The sequence below is a fragment of the Dysidea avara genome, chromosome 10 (genome assembly GCF_963678975.1).
Source record: "Dysidea avara chromosome 10, odDysAvar1.4, whole genome shotgun sequence".
NCBI classification, from domain to species: Eukaryota; Metazoa; Porifera; class Demospongiae; order Dictyoceratida; family Dysideidae; genus Dysidea; species Dysidea avara.
Window position 1 is genome coordinate 24,111,957 of NC_089281.1, and position 20,508 is coordinate 24,132,464.

The window sequence follows — 20,508 nt, forward strand, 5'->3', positions numbered from 1 at the left end:
ACAAAGTTTACACAGTGTCCAAACAACTAACGCGCGTAGTTTAGTATTCTGACAGTTGTAAAAGTGAGACAGGTAGAATTCCAAGTCAGTGTTATTTTTTGTTGTGAAAGCCAAGAGAAGCAGATAGCGATAACAAGTACTACTACTTCAACAAAGTGAGTGGCTTCGCTAGATGTTTTGTATTGAACCTCAGTAAATTTTTCATGTGCAGGTGATCAAATGAAGCTGTATCTACTGGTCATCTTCAGTTTACCATTGCTTGCAGCATGTGCCGGTGCGGGCAACCAGGCATCTGGTGAGTGTTAATGAATAGCAAATACGATAGCTATCGTTATCACTGTCAGCTATACGGCTTATTTGAACCCTTAGCAGCATGTACTTTCCGATAGCTAAAATTGTGGCCAAGATCAAACCGAGATAGCATTTTTTTAATAGCTACTTGACTTAAAACATTAATTTTTAGCCGGCTGCCTTAAAACATTAATTTTTAGCCGGCTGCCTAATTTTTATAATTAACTTCTCTGTCATCATCAGATAGCTCGCGATTTGAGTGACTAAATGTTTTCGCAATAAATGTGGGTTCGTGCCTTGGTTTATACCTATTGCCAGGCTTCGTGTTGTTTCCAGCTAGAGCTCGGCTAGCTATAGCTACTATAGTTGTTGCATAAAGAAGCCATGCATAATCCTTGGGACAATTTGTGGGTTTGCTGTAATCTCATTACTAATATCAACATCAATGTCTATTGATTACTGACTGATAAGTCTGTCTTTCTTTCTTTAGATGTTGTCAGTGCTCATCCTCCATCACAACTTATAGCTGCTGGACAAAATGCTATTCTCAGATGTGTAATTCACAGGAACGTTTCTGACACCATTGGATGGTTTTATGAAGGAGAGTCTGGGTCAATGAATATCCTGCCAGGGGGACAATACAATATATCCCCTGATGGTCTGATACTCACTATTATGAATGTGCAAAGCAATAATGTCGGTAATTACTGCTGCATCGCATTTACCAACAATGGTGATTTCTATAGCAACACCAGTGCTCTGAACATCTGTGGTAAGTGTGTAAGTAGTGTACATTTGTGTTATGTGCCTGCACATATAGTTTTTTGTGAGGTTGCCAATGCAATGCCCTTCACTTGTTTTCATAGTGGTTTTTTATTGTCATCTTAATTGTTGGCTCCCCCTCCTACTTCACTGTGGCAACCATAACCTATTCATAACTTGTGGCCACTAGCAAATACAAAATTTATACAGATGTGTACAAGGACCTGTTTATCCTGTTTGTGCTATTGTTGTTACAGAGCATGCATCAGTGACTGTTACACGCTACAACAATGATGGTGTGGTTGAACAAAATGCGAATCTGAATGTTGTCGTTGCCGGTATCCCTTCTCCAGTTGTTACACTACAGAAGAGAAACGGACAATCTTTTGAGGACCTTTCTACAAGCAGATTTACTGTACTGAGCAATGGCACACTGGTAATTAATAGTACTCTGGTAGCTGAGGATGAAGGAGATTACAGAGCTTGTGTGACAAATAATTGTGGTGGTCCTATGCAGTGTGGACTGTTCAACTTAACTGTGATAGGTAAGTGTAGTAGAGGTCTCTAGGGAAATCACAATGACCCATGTTTGTGTGGTGATGACCTCAAGTTCACCCTACCCTAGCCACAGTTTTATTGCTTCACATGTGTACTATATCTGTACATTTGGTTGTATTTGTGGTATTGCTACTGTCTCATGGGTAACATGCATACATTGTGATAAGCTCATCACATCTGTTAGATACACTCCATGATGTTATATGTGTTACTTCCTCAAGTTAAATCATACATTGATTACATAGCTGACATTTAACACATGTCCATATGTCATTCCATTAGGTCCTCCTGTTTTAAGTGATATTCCACAAATGACTGTTAAAAGAGGAAGAGATGCTGTGATTATTTGTTGCGTTGTTGGATCATCTAGTGCTGATTTGGAGATAATGTGGCGAACCACAGACTCAATGGTAATTTCAGAAGGAGTAACACAACTGAATGATACTGCAATACAACTGATAGTTGAGAGTGTTACAGAAGCTGTGCATTATCAGTGTGTGGCTAGCAATTCAATCGGAAATGCTTTTCAGGTGGTGAGAATCGATGTTGTAGATGTCCCAAGTCAGCCTAGGAACCTATTAGTGGTAAATACTGGGAACATGATCACTACATCATGGGAAGCCCCAGCAACAGACAATGGTCAACCACTGACTGCTTACTATGTAACAATTCAAGAAGGAGTTAATGCCCCACTTGTAAAAAGAGTGCCAATTGACACAACTTCCGACAGCACAGCAACATGTGGAAACCTAACTGTTATGGTGGTAGCAGAAAATGATTGTGGAAACAGTACAAATATAACTCGTACCTTTAAAGCTGAATGTCCAACACGTAAGTCTTGAGACACTGTTATAAATGTAACACTTTCAGTATTTAATCCCTATACAGCATCTGGAGAAGAAAGCACAGACACTTTGCCAGTTGTTGTTGCTGGAGTTGTAGTTGTGATCGTATTTGTAGTACTAACCATCGTAGTGATTGTTGTCTTCGTGTGCTGGTACAAGAGACAAAGGAAACAACTGGAAACTAAATCATCTGTGTACGGCATAGAAGCACCTGTAAGAAATATTAATGTAGAAATGTATTGTGTTACTATTATGTTCCATTAATAGCCTATGGACAATGGTAAAGTGAATTCCTTAAAGATGACAGTGGCTACATCACCTCCACCATTCATTAAGAGGACGTCGTCGATTCGTCAGTATCGCAGCTTGTTAGAAATATCAAGGGAAAATGTTGTTCTCAGAGACACTCTCTGTGATGGCACCTACTATGAACTATGCAAGGGTCTTGTGGCCTTACCAGAGAATGGAAATAAGACTCATGAAGTAATGATAAAGAAAGCTAAAGGTTAGTCATATTGTTTACATTGCTTTACAATTTACTGATGTGATTTGTGTGAAGGTTCTGCTCCAGTGGAAGAAGAGCACAATATCAAAGAAGAAATTAAAATGATGAGCAGCATTGGAATTCATGACAATGTTGTCGGGTTACTAAGAACTTGCCTTACAGAATGTAAGATGATCATCTTCTATGTAAACTAACTTCATTGTGGTTTTATTATAGCTCCAGTTTATTTGATAACAGAGTACTTTGCTCATGGAGACCTTCTTGGATTTTTGCGTTCATCCAGAGGTCACTATGGGATGTACGTTATATCACCGGGTACTGGATACAAGACACACCCTTGTACTGTTCAAGCTCAAGACTTGCTCAAGGTAGCAACACAGGTTGCATCTGGAATGAACTTTCTTGCTGAGAGAAGAGTCACTCACAGATCTCTGTGTGCTCGAAATGTACTAGTAGGAACTGGACTACAAGTAAAAGTTTATAATTACGGACAAAAGGCAGACAATGAAGTAAGTAGTATAATAGTTAATGCAGCGTAGTATTATTCTAAGCTAATTTTGTTACACACAAACTTTTGTGGAAAATAGAATCAACAAACTCATTGTGTGTTTGTTTACTTTGTTATTGTATATGTAACATTATCTAATTTCCTGTCTCCTTTTGTTTCAGGTTACACCTCACAATTATTCAAAGTGGATGGCTCCTGAGATGTTGTTTGATGGCACTGCTGATACAATGAGTGACGTATGGTCATTTGCTGTGACTCTGTGGGAAATAGTGACCATTGGAGGATCACCATATCCTAGAGCACATCCCGGACAAATGAGGGAGCTCCTACAAACTGGCTACAGAATGCCTAAACCAGCACACTGTACAGATGAATTGTAAGAAACTTGTTAATAAAGTTTGGTCGTACGTATTTACAACATCATTGTTCTTACAGATATAGTGTAATGGACCAATGCTGGAAGCACAGTCCGAGTATGCGACCAACCTTTGCAACCATATACAAACAATTAGATACTATGTGCAAATCTAAACTGGTGAGTATCTTGTAAAACAAAGCGTAAACAAATTTATACACTTTTTACTTATTATAGAGCTATTTGGATTCAGCATTATATAATGATGCAGAATTTTCACAATTTGAAGATGCAAACCAGCTGATGACAGCACTTTGATATACATAACTACTACAGACTTTTTCTTGTACTATATCTCTCAATGACTGACTGAAGTTGACAAATCTACAGAAAATCCATCATACAACAAAACTGACTCACTGTTTTTATAATTATGTAATTATCAATTATTGTTATAATTATAATCTTTTGTTACAATGTACCAAATTAACAGATCAATGTATTATTGTATTTTATTTTACGTTACGTGTGTTGGGTGATGTACATTAGTATCAATTGTATACAAATGGTGGCTTGATGTAAGAACAGGAGTAAGATGAAGTACTATGTTAACAGTGTCAGTGTACATGCCCCACTGTATTAGCCCTAGGCCTATTTCATTGAAATTCAAACAAGCTATGTTTTTCCTTCACTTATTAGGGATACTTTTAGCTATCAAAAACACTCCATATAGGTAGTGTATGAGGGTAGTGTATGATGGTTTCTATGGAGTTAATTTTGTACACAAAGAAGCTTTATAACAGTACAGCACAAGGGATGTAATGCAATGCAGGGACAAGAGATGCAATGTAGGGACACATTTTACCATATTTGTCATAATATGATGATCTAATAATAACGTCTCACTTAGTTAGACCACCCATTTGATCAACTACAATTGCCAAACACACATCACAAATTGCATTGCATAGAAATTATTCATGAAAGCGAATGTATTTTGTTTTAAAATGTTGCTTTTTCTGGATAACAAATGCAATTGCTGACAGACCTATGTGACCAAATTTGGGAAAATCACCCTTGTGGGTGCATTCGACACATTAAGTATTTAGTTCTGAAACACAGCATTATAAGTTAAATTCCTACCCATTTAAGGGTAGAATAAACCATAGATACCTTGAATCACAAGAAAAATATTTGAAAAGTGTTTTCTGCTACGTATTAACAGCACCATGCTAGTTTCAAAAATTCCAATTGTTTCAGGCACGAGCATAAGAGAGATTTTCCAAAATTCGGTCACATGTACTAGTAAAGTTTTTAGTGGTAAACCGGGCCACTGGCAGATAAATAAACATGATCTGCTAAAATAACTTCAGTGCATATGATAATTCCCTAAAGCTGTCAACCTGGCACTACATATACTCATCAGCTAACACTTGGCCGTTATGTTTATTCAGATGTTGCTGCAAAACAGTTCATATAAATATTATTTTTCTGAAACAAGTTGTGTCATAGTTAATAGTTTTGATACAGTGATTAAAAAAAACTATTGTGGATGTGTAGTTGATACTAAATGCTAATCAATTTTGCAGTAGTATTTATTCTCATAATGGTGGCAAAAAATGTAGTGATCAGCTATATGAAGATATGACAAAGTATTGGTGGAGGCTGATCTCAGTGTGCAAAGCAAACTCAGCACGTGTATTTGGAAACAATTTTTGGTCAAATATTGGACTGAAATAATAATCAAACCAACAGCTAGCTCAAAGTCAACCTTTCAGTTCCCTTTCAGCCCCAGTTTTGATAATACTAGCCCATAAAATTAGTAGCACAATCTCTGATCATGTGAAAAAAATGTGCACATACGTATGGTAAATATAAACTTGTTTGTGTACCAGTGAGCCATTATTATATAGCCAACTTAATAATTCAAAACACACACACACACATACAATCATGAGCCTCAGGGCTACCCTCCTTTTGGAGAGAACAAATGATCCACTCAGAGTATGTATGTAGTAAAAGGACAAACGTCTCTAGTGGATACATGTATGTACATAGGAATGTACCTATGCTGCTAACCTCCAGCTCCCAGTAGTAATACACCAGTTGTTGGTGGTTATTGGTAGTATGACAAGTGGTGTATAGCACTTCTGTCTATATAAGACTATGCAGTGGAGACCAGACAGGATCAAGGCTCCCTTGAAATGGTCTCGCAAGCCAACAACAGAATGTGCATCATAATGCTTTAGAGGAGGGGAAGGTTTTTGTTCTCGTAGACTAGGTTCCTGATCCAGTTCCCCTCTTATTGTTCTTTCATACGTTTCCCAACACACCCTCCTCACTTGATCAAGCTTGTAATGTGTAACTTGTATCCCTTGTCTAGGTTGGGTATGTCTCCCATGAAGGTAAGAATGAAGATTGGTACTAGTGGAAAGTGTGTATGCGAGTGTGAGTGTGCTGCACTATGATATACATAACTACTACAGACTTTTTCTTGTACTATATCTCAATGACTGACTGAAGTTGATAAATCTACAGAAAATCCATCATACTGCAACAAAACTGACTCACTGTTTTATACTCATAAAAATTATGTAATTATCAATTATTGTTATGATTATAATCTTTTGTTACAGTGTACCAAGTTAAGATATCAATGTACAAACTTGTTTTTGTAGTGTGTTGGATGGTGTACGTTACTATCAATTGTATACAAATAATGGCTTAATGTAAGAACAGGAATAAGATCTTCCTTTGTTAACAGCGTCAGTGTACATAACCCATTGTAATATTCCTATATATTTCAATGAACATGAACTATGTTTTTCCTTTTTAGGGATAGCCATCAAAAACACTCCATATAGGTAGTGTATGATGATTTCTATGGAGTTTATTTTGTACACAAAGAAGCTTTATAACAGTACAACACAAGAGTGACCGGCATAAAGAGATGAAATGTAGGGACACATTTTGCCATATTTGTCATAACAATTATGATAATCTAATAACGTAGACCACCCACTTGATCAGCTATACATTTGCCAAACACATAAAATTCTTCATGAAAGCAAATGCAATATTTGTTGGGTAGCAAAGATGTATTTCATAAATGTTGCTTTTTCTGGATATTATATAACAAATGCAATTGTCAACAGACCTAGCTACATACCAGTAAGTATTTAGTAATACACCAGACCACAGGTAGATAAATAAACATGATGTGCTAAAATAACTTCAGTGCATTTGATAGTTCCCTTAGCTGTCAGTCTGGCACTAATACACTCGTTAGCTAACACTTAGCCATTATATGTATTCAGATATTGCTGTAAAACAATAGTTCTTGAAATAGGTTGTGTCATATAGTTTATATATAGTTTAACACAGTGGTTAAAAAACTATTTTAGTTAGTACAAAATGATAATGAATTTTACAGTAGTATTTTTTCTCATCATTGTGGCAAAAATGTATTGATCGGCTATATGAAGATATGACATGTGTGTCAAAGTATTGGTGGAGGCTGAAGGGAGTTTTCAGTGTGTGAAGCAAACTCAGCAAGTGTATAGAATTTGGAAACAATTTTTGGTCAAATATTGGACTGAAATATCAAATGAACAACTAGTTCAAAGTCCTGAGATTCATGATTGTGTGTGTGTGTGTGTTGTGTGTGTGTTTTGAATTACTCAGTTGGCTATAGGGGCTCAGACTAGCTTACATTTATCATATGAATGTACACAATTTTTTTCACAGGATTAGTATAGAGATTGCGCTACTAATTTTATGGGATAGTATTATCAAAACTGTTGCTAAAAGAGAACTAAAAGGCTGGCTTCCCTCCTTTGAAGAGAGCACATGATCCACTCAGAGTAAAAGGGTAAGTGTGTTTGCTTTGCTATGTCTCTAGTGGATGCGTGTATGTTCGTAGGAATGTATGCATGTGTGTACCTATGCTGCTAACCTCCAGCTCCTAGTAGTAATGCTTTAGTAAGTGGTATATATAGCACCTTTGTCTTTGACTGTCCAGGATGGAGATCAGACAGGATCAAGGTTGCATGATGCATATACATGAAGCTTTAGAGGAGGGGGATAAGATTTTTGTTCTTGTGAGCTAGGTTCCTGATCCAGTTCCCCTGCTATTGTTTTTTCATACGTTTTCCAACACACCTTCCTCATCTGACCAAGTTTGTAAAAGGACTTGTATCCCTGGGTATATCTCCCATGAAAGTAAGAATGCTTGGTACAAGTGGCAGAATTGAAGTGCATATGGGAGTTTGAGTGTGCTGTATATAAGGTAAAGCTACCCATAGAGATGACAGCTATCCTAATAGAGCAGTCACCCACATTTGTACAATTGTATTGTATTGTATTGTATTAGTGCTTTACAGTGACCAGCACTGAAGGTCTGCAGCAACATGTGCTGCAGCCTTAGGATTACCTAACCTAATTTCAAGGACTTAGACTTAGTGACTTATAGCTGAAAAGGTGTAACAGAAAAGGGGCCAAAGTAAGGAAAAAAAATCCCTCCAACCCCAGGAATCGAACTGCAGGTCACCCAATGTCTAGTCGGGGCCACACTCAGTCTCCTCCAGGAGGGATGGATTTTCTTCCTTAATCCTAAAGTATTTATTGTATTAGTGCTTTACAGTGACCAGCACTGAAGGTCTGCAGCAACATGTGCTGCAGCCTTAGGATTACCTAACCTAATTTCAAGGACTTAGACTTAGTGACTTATAGGCTGAAAAGGTGTAACAGAAAAGGGGCCAAAGTAAGGAAAAAAAATCCCTCCAACCCCAGGAATCGAACTGCAGGTCACAATTGAACATGCATTCTAATATATGTACTATTAGAATAGTTTGCATGAAATGCTCAGGATTTTACAGCTTTGAATTTACTATCAACTATAATTACATAAACAACTAGTTATAGCTACATTGTAATAATATGATGCCACAGACGTTTCTTGTACAGCCAAACCTCTATAATCCGGAGCCATAAATTTTGCTGGATTAAGGAGGTTGTTGGATTATCAAGTCACCTCTGTAATCCGACGTACAATGTCTAGAATTATGTCGGATCGTGCAGTAAATTACAGGTAAATGGACCACACAATGTTTTTAACAGGAATTAATTTTAGAATTTGCAAGTATTACAGTTTTTTTTTCTAAAAATTATTTTCTGTGATTGTGTTTAATGCTGCTATTATTCTCAGTCAGATTACAAAGGTCAAAAACAACGTATTTCCAAGTCTAGGAAATCAAATTTTGTATCAGACTACAGAGTACAGAGTAGGGCTGAGCGATACTACCGTTTTAGCGATATATCGCGATATTTTGAAAGTATCGATATCGTGATATTTTTGTTATTAACTATCGTGATACCATGCCTGTACATTATTGTCATTAAAATTCATTTGTTACAGTCTATTTCCGGTTGGTTGACTACAGAAACAAAGTGTTAAAAGTCACGTGCTTGAAAGTAGCCAATGAGATCAGCAGCCTTCAGTTTAAACTAGCGCCGTCCGCCTGGTGTGAAATTTCATTGGTTATTTCTATTCACGTGATATTTTTGCATTTGGCTTACGTGGACAACCAACCTGAAATAGACTGTATGCAGTACTTGGCTAAGAATCCTTGTAAATCATAACCTGGTTACCCCTGCAGAGAGGTGTGAACACCATAACATAACTTCAAAGCATGTGTTACAATAACTGTTACTGTAAACAAGGATGACAGTGGCTAGTTAGATGCTACTTTTAAAGACTTCCTGGAGGAGTACACAGCTATGATTGACATATTTGTAAGTATCGTGAACTTTCAGTATCGTGAATAGTGGCTTTAGTATCGATCGTGATATTAAAATGGCAGTATCGCTCAGCCCTAGTACAGAGGTGTCAGATTACAGAGGTTGTTTTCTATACAAAAGTCTTGGTAAATAACATTCTGGTTGGATTAGATAAGATTCTGGATTACGCAGGTGTCAGATTAGAGAGGCTCGACTGTAATACATATATTATTTATTATATCAGTTTAGGATTTCATAACATAAGTGTGTAGAGTAAAACCATTGATAAAAGGCAATGTATTGCAACCTATCTACTCAATGAACAACTTTAAATTTCATATAAGTTCTTTTATTTCTAAAGTCTGACTGCAGCCTCTTATTTTGTCAAGCAGATGAGATCGAGCTACCTGTACTTTATGTATACAAAAATCCACAGTACAGAAATTAACACCAACAAAATGTAGATAGATTCTTCTTAGCCTTGGCAAAAGTCAAACGTTATTGTGTTTCTGTGGGTAGCTATTTGTATGTGTTTAAAGGATTACATTTGCAATGCAATAATCAGGTGTATACATTTCAGTAACAAAGCATGGGACATAGGAGTTACATGTACACCGCCTACTAGAATGTCACATACCATTCATTTCACTTGAAGGTTCCATCAACTTTGAAATTAATAAAAATGTCTGGTCAGTTAACAACCGTGTTATTATTGTAGAGCCACTTTGTTAATTCCCAATAAGTACAAATTCACTATAACATGTAATTGCCCTTTTAGAAAATTACATACCAATGACTGGAAAATTATCTAAATTGTGAACGTATCTATCTCATTACAAAAGGACAGCCTGTATCATGCATGCATTCACGAATGGTTTGTTTTACTTACTATAATCAGAAAACTATTATACTACCACATGTCCTCGTCTCTATTAAATGAATGAGGAAATATGTTTAGAAATTTTCGTTAACTGACCCATGGCACTCCCTTGCATCTGCACATCCTATGTAAGATTTTCAAAGATACCTTCAGAAAAGAACCTACAGATTACGTCCATGTGCTTTGTGCAGAAGCATTGGAAGTAGGACTACATCATCTATACTCAGTCTGCTGTGTGTAAGCCTACTAGCAGACCTAACAAAGATTAGTGGAACAATTTTCTTTATATAAACTAGTACAGCTAGACCAAACTGTTATACTTTTGTCTCATACAATTAATACAACATCAAATAGAAAATACCAGAATTCAAATCTGAGATCTGCTCCACTGGCTATGACAATAAACCTCAAATGTGTCATTTGCGTACAAAGTGAACTGCCACCTTCGTAATAAAGTTGGCCCAAAGGGAATCAGAATAGAAAGGTTTACTCCCAAAACTTAAAAATATACAACCTGAAATTGAGTTATCGTTGTAGCTAAGTTGCCATGATTTACAAAGGATAGAAAACATGCCATCCTTTAATGTGTTTGAAACAATTTCTTACATTATTAGATGGGATGTTAATATTATCACAATAAATCACAGTTGCTACCTCCCATGGAGAATAAATGACATAAGGGTTTAATTTTTTTTTCTTTAATGTCAACAACTTTATTAACCACATAACCAATCTAGACTGGTCTTGGTTACAATAATGGAACACGTATCCTTTGTACAGAACACACCCCAAACACTTGGTCTATAAAATTGTTTTCACATGCTGGTGCCAAACATCCCCACACATGCACATAACCACAATCCTTGTTTGTGATTACCATCGGTTCTTTGTTTAACTGAAGTCGTATTATCAGTTTAAACTGCCTGAATTGTGTTACAGTTTAATTCCATTACAAGTAGGATACTGTAGTTATCAACTAGAGTTGGGCATTGATAAACTACATGAGCGCATCCTACATGTGACGTTTTATCAGCCACTAAATTATACAAGTTTAAAGTGCACAGAGACTATAAACTTCTCCCCATGCACAGCTCTTCCTACATACATCATGTACTTAAGAAAAAGTGCTAAGTGCCATTCCTTGACTACAAGTACAGCAAATTGTCAGTTATATAAACCCTAACCTTGTCAAAACCAAGTGTGAATGACTTCACATAGTGGTAAGCCATGTTACGACTATGAATGTTCTCTTGAGTAAATGGGACTTTTCCCACAAATTATTTTAAAGTGGTAGACATCTGTACCTGATTACCTACCCGCAGCTGTCAGGGTAATACAATGTTCAAGAGGACAGTAAAACAAAGTGATTTAATACACCTAAACACAACCCAAATAACAAGATAATTAGTTTGTAAACATGACTGTGACAAACACTGAACCTAATGTACACAGAGAGTAGCCAGATCAGTAACTATATACTATAGAAATACTGACAAGTAAGGACGAAAGATGATCGTCACAATTTTCTTTTAACAAAAGGTATCATTCTTGAGCTAAGTATGTTTAAAATCCTACAGGAGGCCAGGCCAATAAAATCAATGAACTGCCACAGAAGTATAGTAAGATCACTGATTATAAGCCTTTGCAAGTTTACAATTCCTTTGCATACTGCAAAACAGCGGCATTGTCATGCAAAGTATAGGCTTCTTGACCACAGGAATGATTTACCATGCTAGCATAATGTAGCAGATCTAATAGTAGAAATACACAAGAGACCTGCATGGTTTTTAATTCCAACACACAATGTGGTCATTGTGGTTGTATAGGTGAGTGTATGTCAGTCTACGTTAATACCCTGCAGGCAATGAGAAACATTATCCATAGGTTTGTGTTATTTGTATAATGGCTATGTCTCCTTTGTCCACACAGCTGTAAAAGCGAAATGTTACAGGAAATTGTGTATTGAACTCATTGTTCCACTAGAATCTTAAAGAAACTATCTATAAGATGTGTATACATACAAACTATAATAACGCAACAAATTTCAGTGTTCACAATAGCAAATTTAATGGGTTCAGTAATAAGACTGTATCTAACTTATTATGGAGACTTTGAACTCTTTCTGTAAGGTGCCTTTGTAGCACATGTGATATGGGGACGTCCTGCATAACAAGCCTGTAGCTACATACATAGGTCATTGAACAGTAACAAGTAGTTAATTCCAATTTGTCCACAGCAAAGTACCATGCTGGGCTTTCTTGATGGAGCTTGCTGAACTACCTGCACAGTGAATATGCAAATCGCATCCTAACTGCCATTTGAGTCACTACATGGGTCTCTCAAGTCAGCAATTCAACCTACATGTCACTTGGTCACTAACTACCTCAACTAAAAGAATATTGGTGGGGGAGTTCTTTTCCAAGTATGTGAAAATAGCAATCATCTCTCCATTAAATGATTAAACTTCTTTGACTTGGCTAATTTTGAGGTTAGCGGTTATTACAAGCAAACAAATTCATACGTCATGTGACCACAATGCACAACATTGACAATGCCTACAAAATAATGGTGGACAGTGTTCTATCAATTCCCATACAAATAAGATTTGAGCTTGCCGGGAGGTGCAGATATTTAAATAGTCAAATACAGTAGCTAGCCATTCATTTGCATACACGAATAGTGCAACATAATATGATCACGCATATGCATCTCTGGAGCAAGCAGTATAATATAAGTATTATTTATGTACACAACTCAGAGTTGAGTATATGGTACATGCGAACACTTGCAAATGTAGATGAATTTCTAACGTCATAATACGCGCCTCTTAATTTTTATATGATGTAAGAAAACCCAAAAGAATATTATTGCACACGTGCAGGTTAATCAATACAAATAGACTCTGTATACAGTTACTATAACAGTAAGATTACTTGCTTTTCGCCTGACCTGCGTTGTTCTGGTAGCAGTGTTCTAAAGGCCGCTTTTTAACGCCCGCTCGTTTATAAGACGGGCGATCGTTAACTAGGTAATCACGTGCGCTGGCATGTAAACAAACAACCTACGCCTTTCTTTGTGCTAGATAACCACACTCGATCAGTATATGACCACAGTCGCCTTATAGTTGGATTGGTTATGACGGTAAGTCTGTAAAGATCAAATTGATCATAAGGCCGTCCTTCTCAGAAGACGATTAGTAGCTATACGTACCTCGTGACGAAAAAGAAGGTGGGTCCATGGTAAAGATGCACACGAAATCTAGCACGTGTTGTTCTTGGTGTATTGTGTCATTGTAGCTTGCGTATTGTATAGTGTGAGCCCGCACAATATGCTGCTGTCAAGTAGCAAGCAGGCCACTAAATACATGCAACAGAGCTCAGTAGCAGTCATCTAAGCGTCCTGCCTGTATGTAAAATTTAGTTATCACTGACAATGTAAAATGCAATGTGCATGGTAGCTACTAACTTTGTGTGTAGCAATTAATGTTTGCAAAAACCATCAAATTCAGGTTACAACTGTCTAGCTAAAAAAAAACTGTCTAGCTGATAAAAGTAGGTAAAACATCAAACAAAACACCCTGCAGATTTATAAACAGGAAGCTACACAGCCTTGGCTGATGCTGTCATCCTCGTAAAAATAAAATTTAAAAGGGCAACCATAACACCTTTGTCCTTTTTCCTAAGTTTACACTTTATACCTAGCTTATATAATGCAGTGTACATTTGCAGTAGCTAATACATGTTCAGTGGTGGGCTATAATTGTGCATAACTATTGGGTGGGAAGATTATCTGTAAGCTTTCAGAAACTGGAAGGTTTGTTCAACAAAGATCTAATATTCATTAGTATCCTAATTGTATTTACAAGGTGGCACATCAGACTTATATAATGTTTGCCTTATATGTTTCTTTGATCTATGCAATGCCTCCACACAAAGATATTAGGCCTATGCACACAGACTCTTTGCATCAGTAGTCACATACCTGTATAACATTTTATCACATTGTAACTTTCAGCTTGTATGTATGGTATACATACATATTAGTTAAATGGCACACGTGCAGCATTTAAGTTAGCTGGTACATTCATTTTTATTACTGAACCATTACATACGTAGCACATTGTTTTGTGAAGCAGCATCTGTAAACAGTTAATGGCTTGACTGATTAGAAATACTTTCATGGCTTATTGAACATGTTATTTTTGCAGTGAATGTTTACAACTAAACAATTCTTTTGATGCGTATCGAAATAACAGTAAGTACATTCTTGTATAACTAGCTGCAGTCCAAACAATGTGTTTTCCTTTCAAGAAGATAATAGGTATAGTTATAATTGAACAGATGTCAACTTCTGTACACAGATTTATATGATAACCACAAGTCTGTCTAACAATGAGCATTAACACTCAATTAACATTCTGAACATACGTGTTTAATTTTCTTAAATGGCATTCGCCTGATCATAAATACATTGTAGCATTTATAGCTGGTTATGTTCGGTTTGTGAATAAGTTTGAAATGTTTCATCTACAGGTGGAGACAATATGAAACTCAAGTATTTACATATATTACTTGTCTTCAGTTTGCAAATATTTGTAGCATGGAACCAGCCAGCACCTTCATCTGGTAAGTTGCTAGAATAAACGTAATCTCATGTCTATAGCTAGTGTAATGTGCCATTAAATCACAGCACAGGAATTCTCCCGTGTATGTAATTGCTAGTCTCAACATTTTAATGATTGTGCTATTTATGCAATTTATGCAGTTATCAAAATTGCTGAGTAGGATAAAATTGTGTTTGATGTGGTTAATTGTTACACGTAATTTGTGGGCAGCCCTGCAGTAGTAAAGATAAAGCAATTATGTTACATGCTTTCACACCTCCCATGAATATAATTATTATCTACATTTAAGGTAAAAATAGTAAATGTTTTGGATAGCTGTAATTAGTACATTGCACTGATACTGAACATGTCCACTACATGGCAAATTCACTTCCAATGGCTCACTTTGGTATCACTGCTTAAGCATGTTATCACATAATCGATAGAAATTGCGGTCAGTTATGATGACTATTGTATTATACATGTAGCCTTTGTATGCATTTGTAATACAAAACTATATCATGGTCTCCATATGTATGTCGTTACTGATTTATTCATGTAGGATTTCTCAGCATTACTCCTGTGGCACATCTTGTAGTGGTCGGAGAGAATGCCACATTCAGATGTGAAGTTAACGCAAACCTACAAACTATCCATGCTGTTGCATGGGAAAGAGTTAATAGCAGCAATACAATCTTCAATATCCTACCAGGTCCCCATTACCATCTCTCGGCCATGGACACTGGACTAACTCTTACAGTCATCAATATTTCAGCCAATGACATTGGTGGGTACTACTGTGTAGCTTATAGGATGGATGGTGAAGATGAATACAGCAACCATAGCTTGCTGCAAGTTATTGGTTAGTTTATTTTGAGGTACATGGAAGCCGATATATTAATATGTGCCTTCCTATTTTTTAGAACGGACCTCAGTAACTGTTACACAGTCCATGGTTGAAGCTATAGTCCGACAAAATGTGACTTTAACTATGCTAACATCTGGCATGCCAAATATCACCATCTTACAAAAGAAGAATGAACAGACTGGAGAATTTGAGGACATTTCTCCCAGCAAATATTCTGTCCTAAACAACACAGTTACTCTCTACTCCCTGTTTGTGATAGATGCTGGAGAATACAGAACTTGTGTTTTCAATTTACCAAGAAACAGAGCATGTGCCTCCTTTAGTCTGACAGTAACTGGTACGAATAGTATTACAGCGTACATAGCATTACATGTGTGATATATTACATGTGTGTATGTGTGTGTGTACATGTCCCATGGGATACTATGTGGTAGTGACCTCAACCCAACAGTTTTACTTGTCACATTTGACGTGGTGTATTTTGTTGGTTAAAGTGGCCTGGTATGAAAACATTGTGGCACTAGGTCTTTGTGCCAACTCATATATTGTGGTAATCTATATAAACTACAAACTAGTTACAAACCACATTTGCTTTAAATATTTTAAACTGCTGGTTGATAGGTTGATGCTTTTAATCATTTTTTATGGCCATGCAAACTATTAGATATTCAACAGATGGCAAAAGTACTTCGTACACCAACATAAACCAAAAAAGCAACAACATAATTCATGTACTTCATTCCTACAACTAATGAATGTATTGTGTGGTCTCTATAATTTTACAGTGTGCATAATGTGCATTATTTTAGGCTTTCCTATTATTTCACTTGCTCCTGTAATTACAATTGATAATGGAAGTAACTGTTCAATAATTTGCCACGTAACTCAGTCAGTATCAGTCACTGATGACTTCAGTGATCTACATATAAGTTGGCAGGGAATTGATGGACAGCCTGTACTAGGTCAAGTTACCAGACTAACTGATACTAAATCACAACTGTTTATTGAGAAAGTTACTGATGTAGTACACTACATGTGTATAGCAACCAATGCGATAGGAACTAGTGCAATGGTCACTAAAGTTAATGTAGAAAATTGTATCCCTGATCCACCAACAAAGCTCCAGTTAAGCTGCAGAAACAACAGTATTGCTGTCAGCTGGATTGCTCCTGAAAGAGATGTCGGTAGACCACTTACAGCATATTATGTAGAAGTTAATGATATGGATTCTGATGTTACTACTTCAGTAAGTGTTGGACCAACTGAAACCAGTGTGGAAATTGGAAGTTGTGTTAAGAATACAGTGCTACTGAGAGCGGAAAATGACTGTGGAAACAGCAGTGAAATTGTTTCTACTATCTATGTTGAGCATTACAATCAAAGTAAGTTATCCAGTACTTAAGCTGTGTAACAACCAGTAAAATTTTATTATCCTCTGTAGCTGCTGTTCATACAACCTCAAATGATGATCATGCGATAACACTTGTGTTCATTAACATCATCATAGCCGTAATTTTTCTTACTGTCACACTTATCTTATTGATTGTGGTCCTTTCTAGCTGGTGGAAAATTAAGGCACTTAAAAATGAGTTGAAAACAGAAAAAGAATGAGTGCTATGTACTTATTGTATTGGGACCCATATCTAACTTAATGTGTATATATTTATGACTGTCACAGCATATATCAATTTTGTACAATGTCAATACAAATATAATATAATATATATGTGTGTGTATGTGTATGTATGTATGTATGTATGTATGTATGTATGTATGTATGTATTTATGTATGTATATCACTTAAATGACCTCCTTTGGCAAATGCTACAATGTGTACATACATAATGCCGTTCTGATTGCGTTTGATACTAATGTTTAGTAATCTGCAATTATTTTGAGTCTTGATGTATCTAAAGCTTTTAGTTGTTCATAACTGTGCTCATCAAATTAAATTAATGTGCTGGCCATACCCAAATTGATAATAATGATTGATTAACATAAGAAAAAACCATGTTACCCTTTGGTGAATTTCTGAATACTTTCAACAGTATATATAATACATGTATAGTGAGTGTTTGGTATATACTTTTTTAGTCATATATACATAAACGAAAAAGGCAGTCTGGCTACTTATTTATGCTGGCCAAAGTTGCAGAGCACATATACTCATACACACATGCCAGCATGCACAGAACGGCATACATGCACACATGTATACATATTACACACGTGTGTGCACACACACACACACACACACACACACACACACACACACACACACACACACACACACACACACACACACACACACACACACACACACACACACACACACTACCACATGCACACAAAACAAAGCCTTCGGCTGCAATATATAGCTGTGTATATGTGGTCATGCAAACAGGCCACTAGCCCTCTGTGCTATCTGAGTCAGCGCAGAGAAATCCTCCTTCATATTAACGTTTGCATAAAGGTTATATAATACCAACTTATGATTTTGGTGATACTACTGTCTATGCATTTAAATAGGTACATAATTATAAATAGGTAAATTTCTTTCATGAGTATACTGTTTCAGTGACTGCTTTAGACTTGCATGCATCTCACATCTCACACCAGCTTACAACTTACATAACTAGTTGGAACATTCAAACATAATCAGTTTCAGAAGTTTAATGTGCAAATTAAAATTGTAATTTGGATGCTAATGGTTTCACAGGGTTACCTCCCACCACCTGTTCCACCAGTTTGAGTTACGAACCATGCTTTTGTCGTGGCCACTTCAGGAAGGTGTCTCACTTTACCACAACTATAAGAAGTAATCAACCTTCTTCAACTGATGGTGGTTGTTTTGGTAGGTGTACAATATTTGTCTTAACTTTCAACTTGCAACTTGGTCGTATTATTCTTTAATATTATGCATGCACTAACTCTAAAGGCTTTGGGGAATTCTGCAACAAAACATGTTATAATAAACCACAAGATTTTCCACTTTAAAATCAGGCATACGAGACCCTGTACTATCATACCCCCAGCCTGTCTGGGAGTAAAGTTAGGAGTCCTAACGATAGATGCAACCTCTTCTGGACTTTTAATATCATGCACGGGTGGGTTGGGAGAGTAGGAGCTAGCAAGTCAAGTGTGGTGACCAAGTAATGCTCAGTAAGCACCCAAAACCAGATTGACCAGCTACTTGGTCCACCCAGTTATGAAATTTCCATATTCTCCCATATAGCTATTACCTATCATACTAAGGATATTACCATCTGTGAAAATCTAGAACTGCTGGAGTGTTTACAAAAATCTCAAATGTTATCCCAAGTACATATGATATTTCTGTAGTAGAGTATCAACTTTCACACTGGCAATCACAAAATGTTACCACTCAAAAATTCTGACATGACACCATACAGAGATGCACACTGTGCTAACTCTTCAAGGAGTCATATAATTATAGTGGTCTTGCATAGGCTATAAACATAGCTAAGGTGTACATCATGCCCTTATTAATTCACCTCATCCATACTGATTGGTCCAATATCTTAATATAATGCAAGATCTTACTGTATGTTACTTTCACTCTTGTTTGCAGAACATTGCAAGGATAATCTGCAATCTTGTAATCTCTCAAGCTGGCACAAATTTTTTTTTTGATCATCTGCCACTTCTTGGTGGAATTCTCTCACTGCTGTAACACCTGTTACTTACAGCTATAATGAATTTGTATCCTTTGCCAAGGACTTTTACCTAAAGTAATTATGTGGTATAGCAGTTTTATATGTGTTTTGTATTGTGTGTATTGGTGTGCTGTATATGTATGTGTGTGTGCTCTGGTAGGGAAGAACAGCTATTGCTGACTACCATGACATTAAATCAACCAATCAATCAATCACAGGATGAGATGAAAATAGTACAGAGCTGGTGACAGCTGCCACTAGTGACAAGTCAGCCAGTTTAATAATACCATGTCCGATGTCCATACATTGACAAGGAAACTTGAGATCTCTGCGTAATACCTTGTGAGAGTGACAGAACACTACTCCAATCTTTGTGTGATGTAGGAGTGGACTTATCCATTCTTTGTGTTATATCTCATCTCTAAAGAAAATTATCAAGGCAAAGCAATATCTCATAATACAACTTCATAACCTTTGAAGTTATTCTGGTTGTGTTACTATAGAGAAAACCATTAACACATGAACTGGACAGAGAGTATCAGCTCTTAACACTCTCAGCCACCTGTACTTTTGTGACATCAAACTGCCAAAGTGTTTGAGACAATGTTTAGCTCACTTCATCGCATAGTACTTTATAGTTTGCAATATATTATAATAGGTGTGTGCACATGATTTGAGAGGGACTCGTACTGAGGCAAGTGGTTGGAACATTGCTTAGTACAGGTTTCAGATTCTACCTAGTAAGAAAGCGATTACTATAGTCTACCCAATTGGGACCTGCTGCAATTGCAGGTCTGGTCACCATGGTCACCATGCATATATAGTATAACAAAAACTGGTAGACATGTTACATCATAGATAGTATACCACAGACTGTG

The 20,508-nt window shown here is 36.7% G+C and overlaps 3 protein-coding genes across 3 annotated transcripts in view; 2 read left to right on the plus strand and 1 right to left on the minus strand.

Moving 5' to 3' along the window:
- The window catches only part of LOC136236925 (COP9 signalosome complex subunit 1-like), a 42,016-nt gene extending 28,491 nt beyond the window's left edge, over positions 1 to 13,525 (minus strand). The window contains exon 1 of the mRNA XM_066027155.1: positions 13,432 to 13,525. The gene's annotated coding sequence lies outside the window, so the exon portion shown is untranslated. The remainder of the gene's footprint in view (positions 1 to 13,431) is intronic.
- LOC136236922 (fibroblast growth factor receptor 3-like) lies at positions 2 to 4,339 on the plus strand. The gene is made up of 12 exons (XM_066027152.1): positions 2 to 155; positions 212 to 295; positions 782 to 1,063; positions 1,311 to 1,598; positions 1,894 to 2,442; positions 2,500 to 2,669; positions 2,724 to 2,961; positions 3,016 to 3,126; positions 3,178 to 3,470; positions 3,631 to 3,845; positions 3,905 to 4,004; positions 4,062 to 4,339. The coding sequence occupies exons 2-12, from the start codon at positions 220 to 222 to the stop codon at positions 4,140 to 4,142; spliced, it is 2,403 nt and encodes an 800-aa protein (XP_065883224.1). The 5' UTR covers positions 2 to 155; positions 212 to 219; the 3' UTR covers positions 4,143 to 4,339.
- A 27-nt stretch (positions 13,526 to 13,552) lies between the features above and the next one.
- On the plus strand, positions 13,553 to 17,761 carry LOC136236924 (neural cell adhesion molecule 1-B-like). Its single transcript, XM_066027153.1, has 6 exons — positions 13,553 to 13,710; positions 15,015 to 15,107; positions 15,648 to 15,947; positions 16,009 to 16,290; positions 16,763 to 17,335; positions 17,395 to 17,761. The coding sequence occupies exons 2-6, from the start codon at positions 15,026 to 15,028 to the stop codon at positions 17,562 to 17,564; spliced, it is 1,407 nt and encodes a 468-aa protein (XP_065883225.1). The 5' UTR covers positions 13,553 to 13,710; positions 15,015 to 15,025; the 3' UTR covers positions 17,565 to 17,761.
- The last annotated feature ends 2,747 nt before the right edge of the window (positions 17,762 to 20,508 follow it).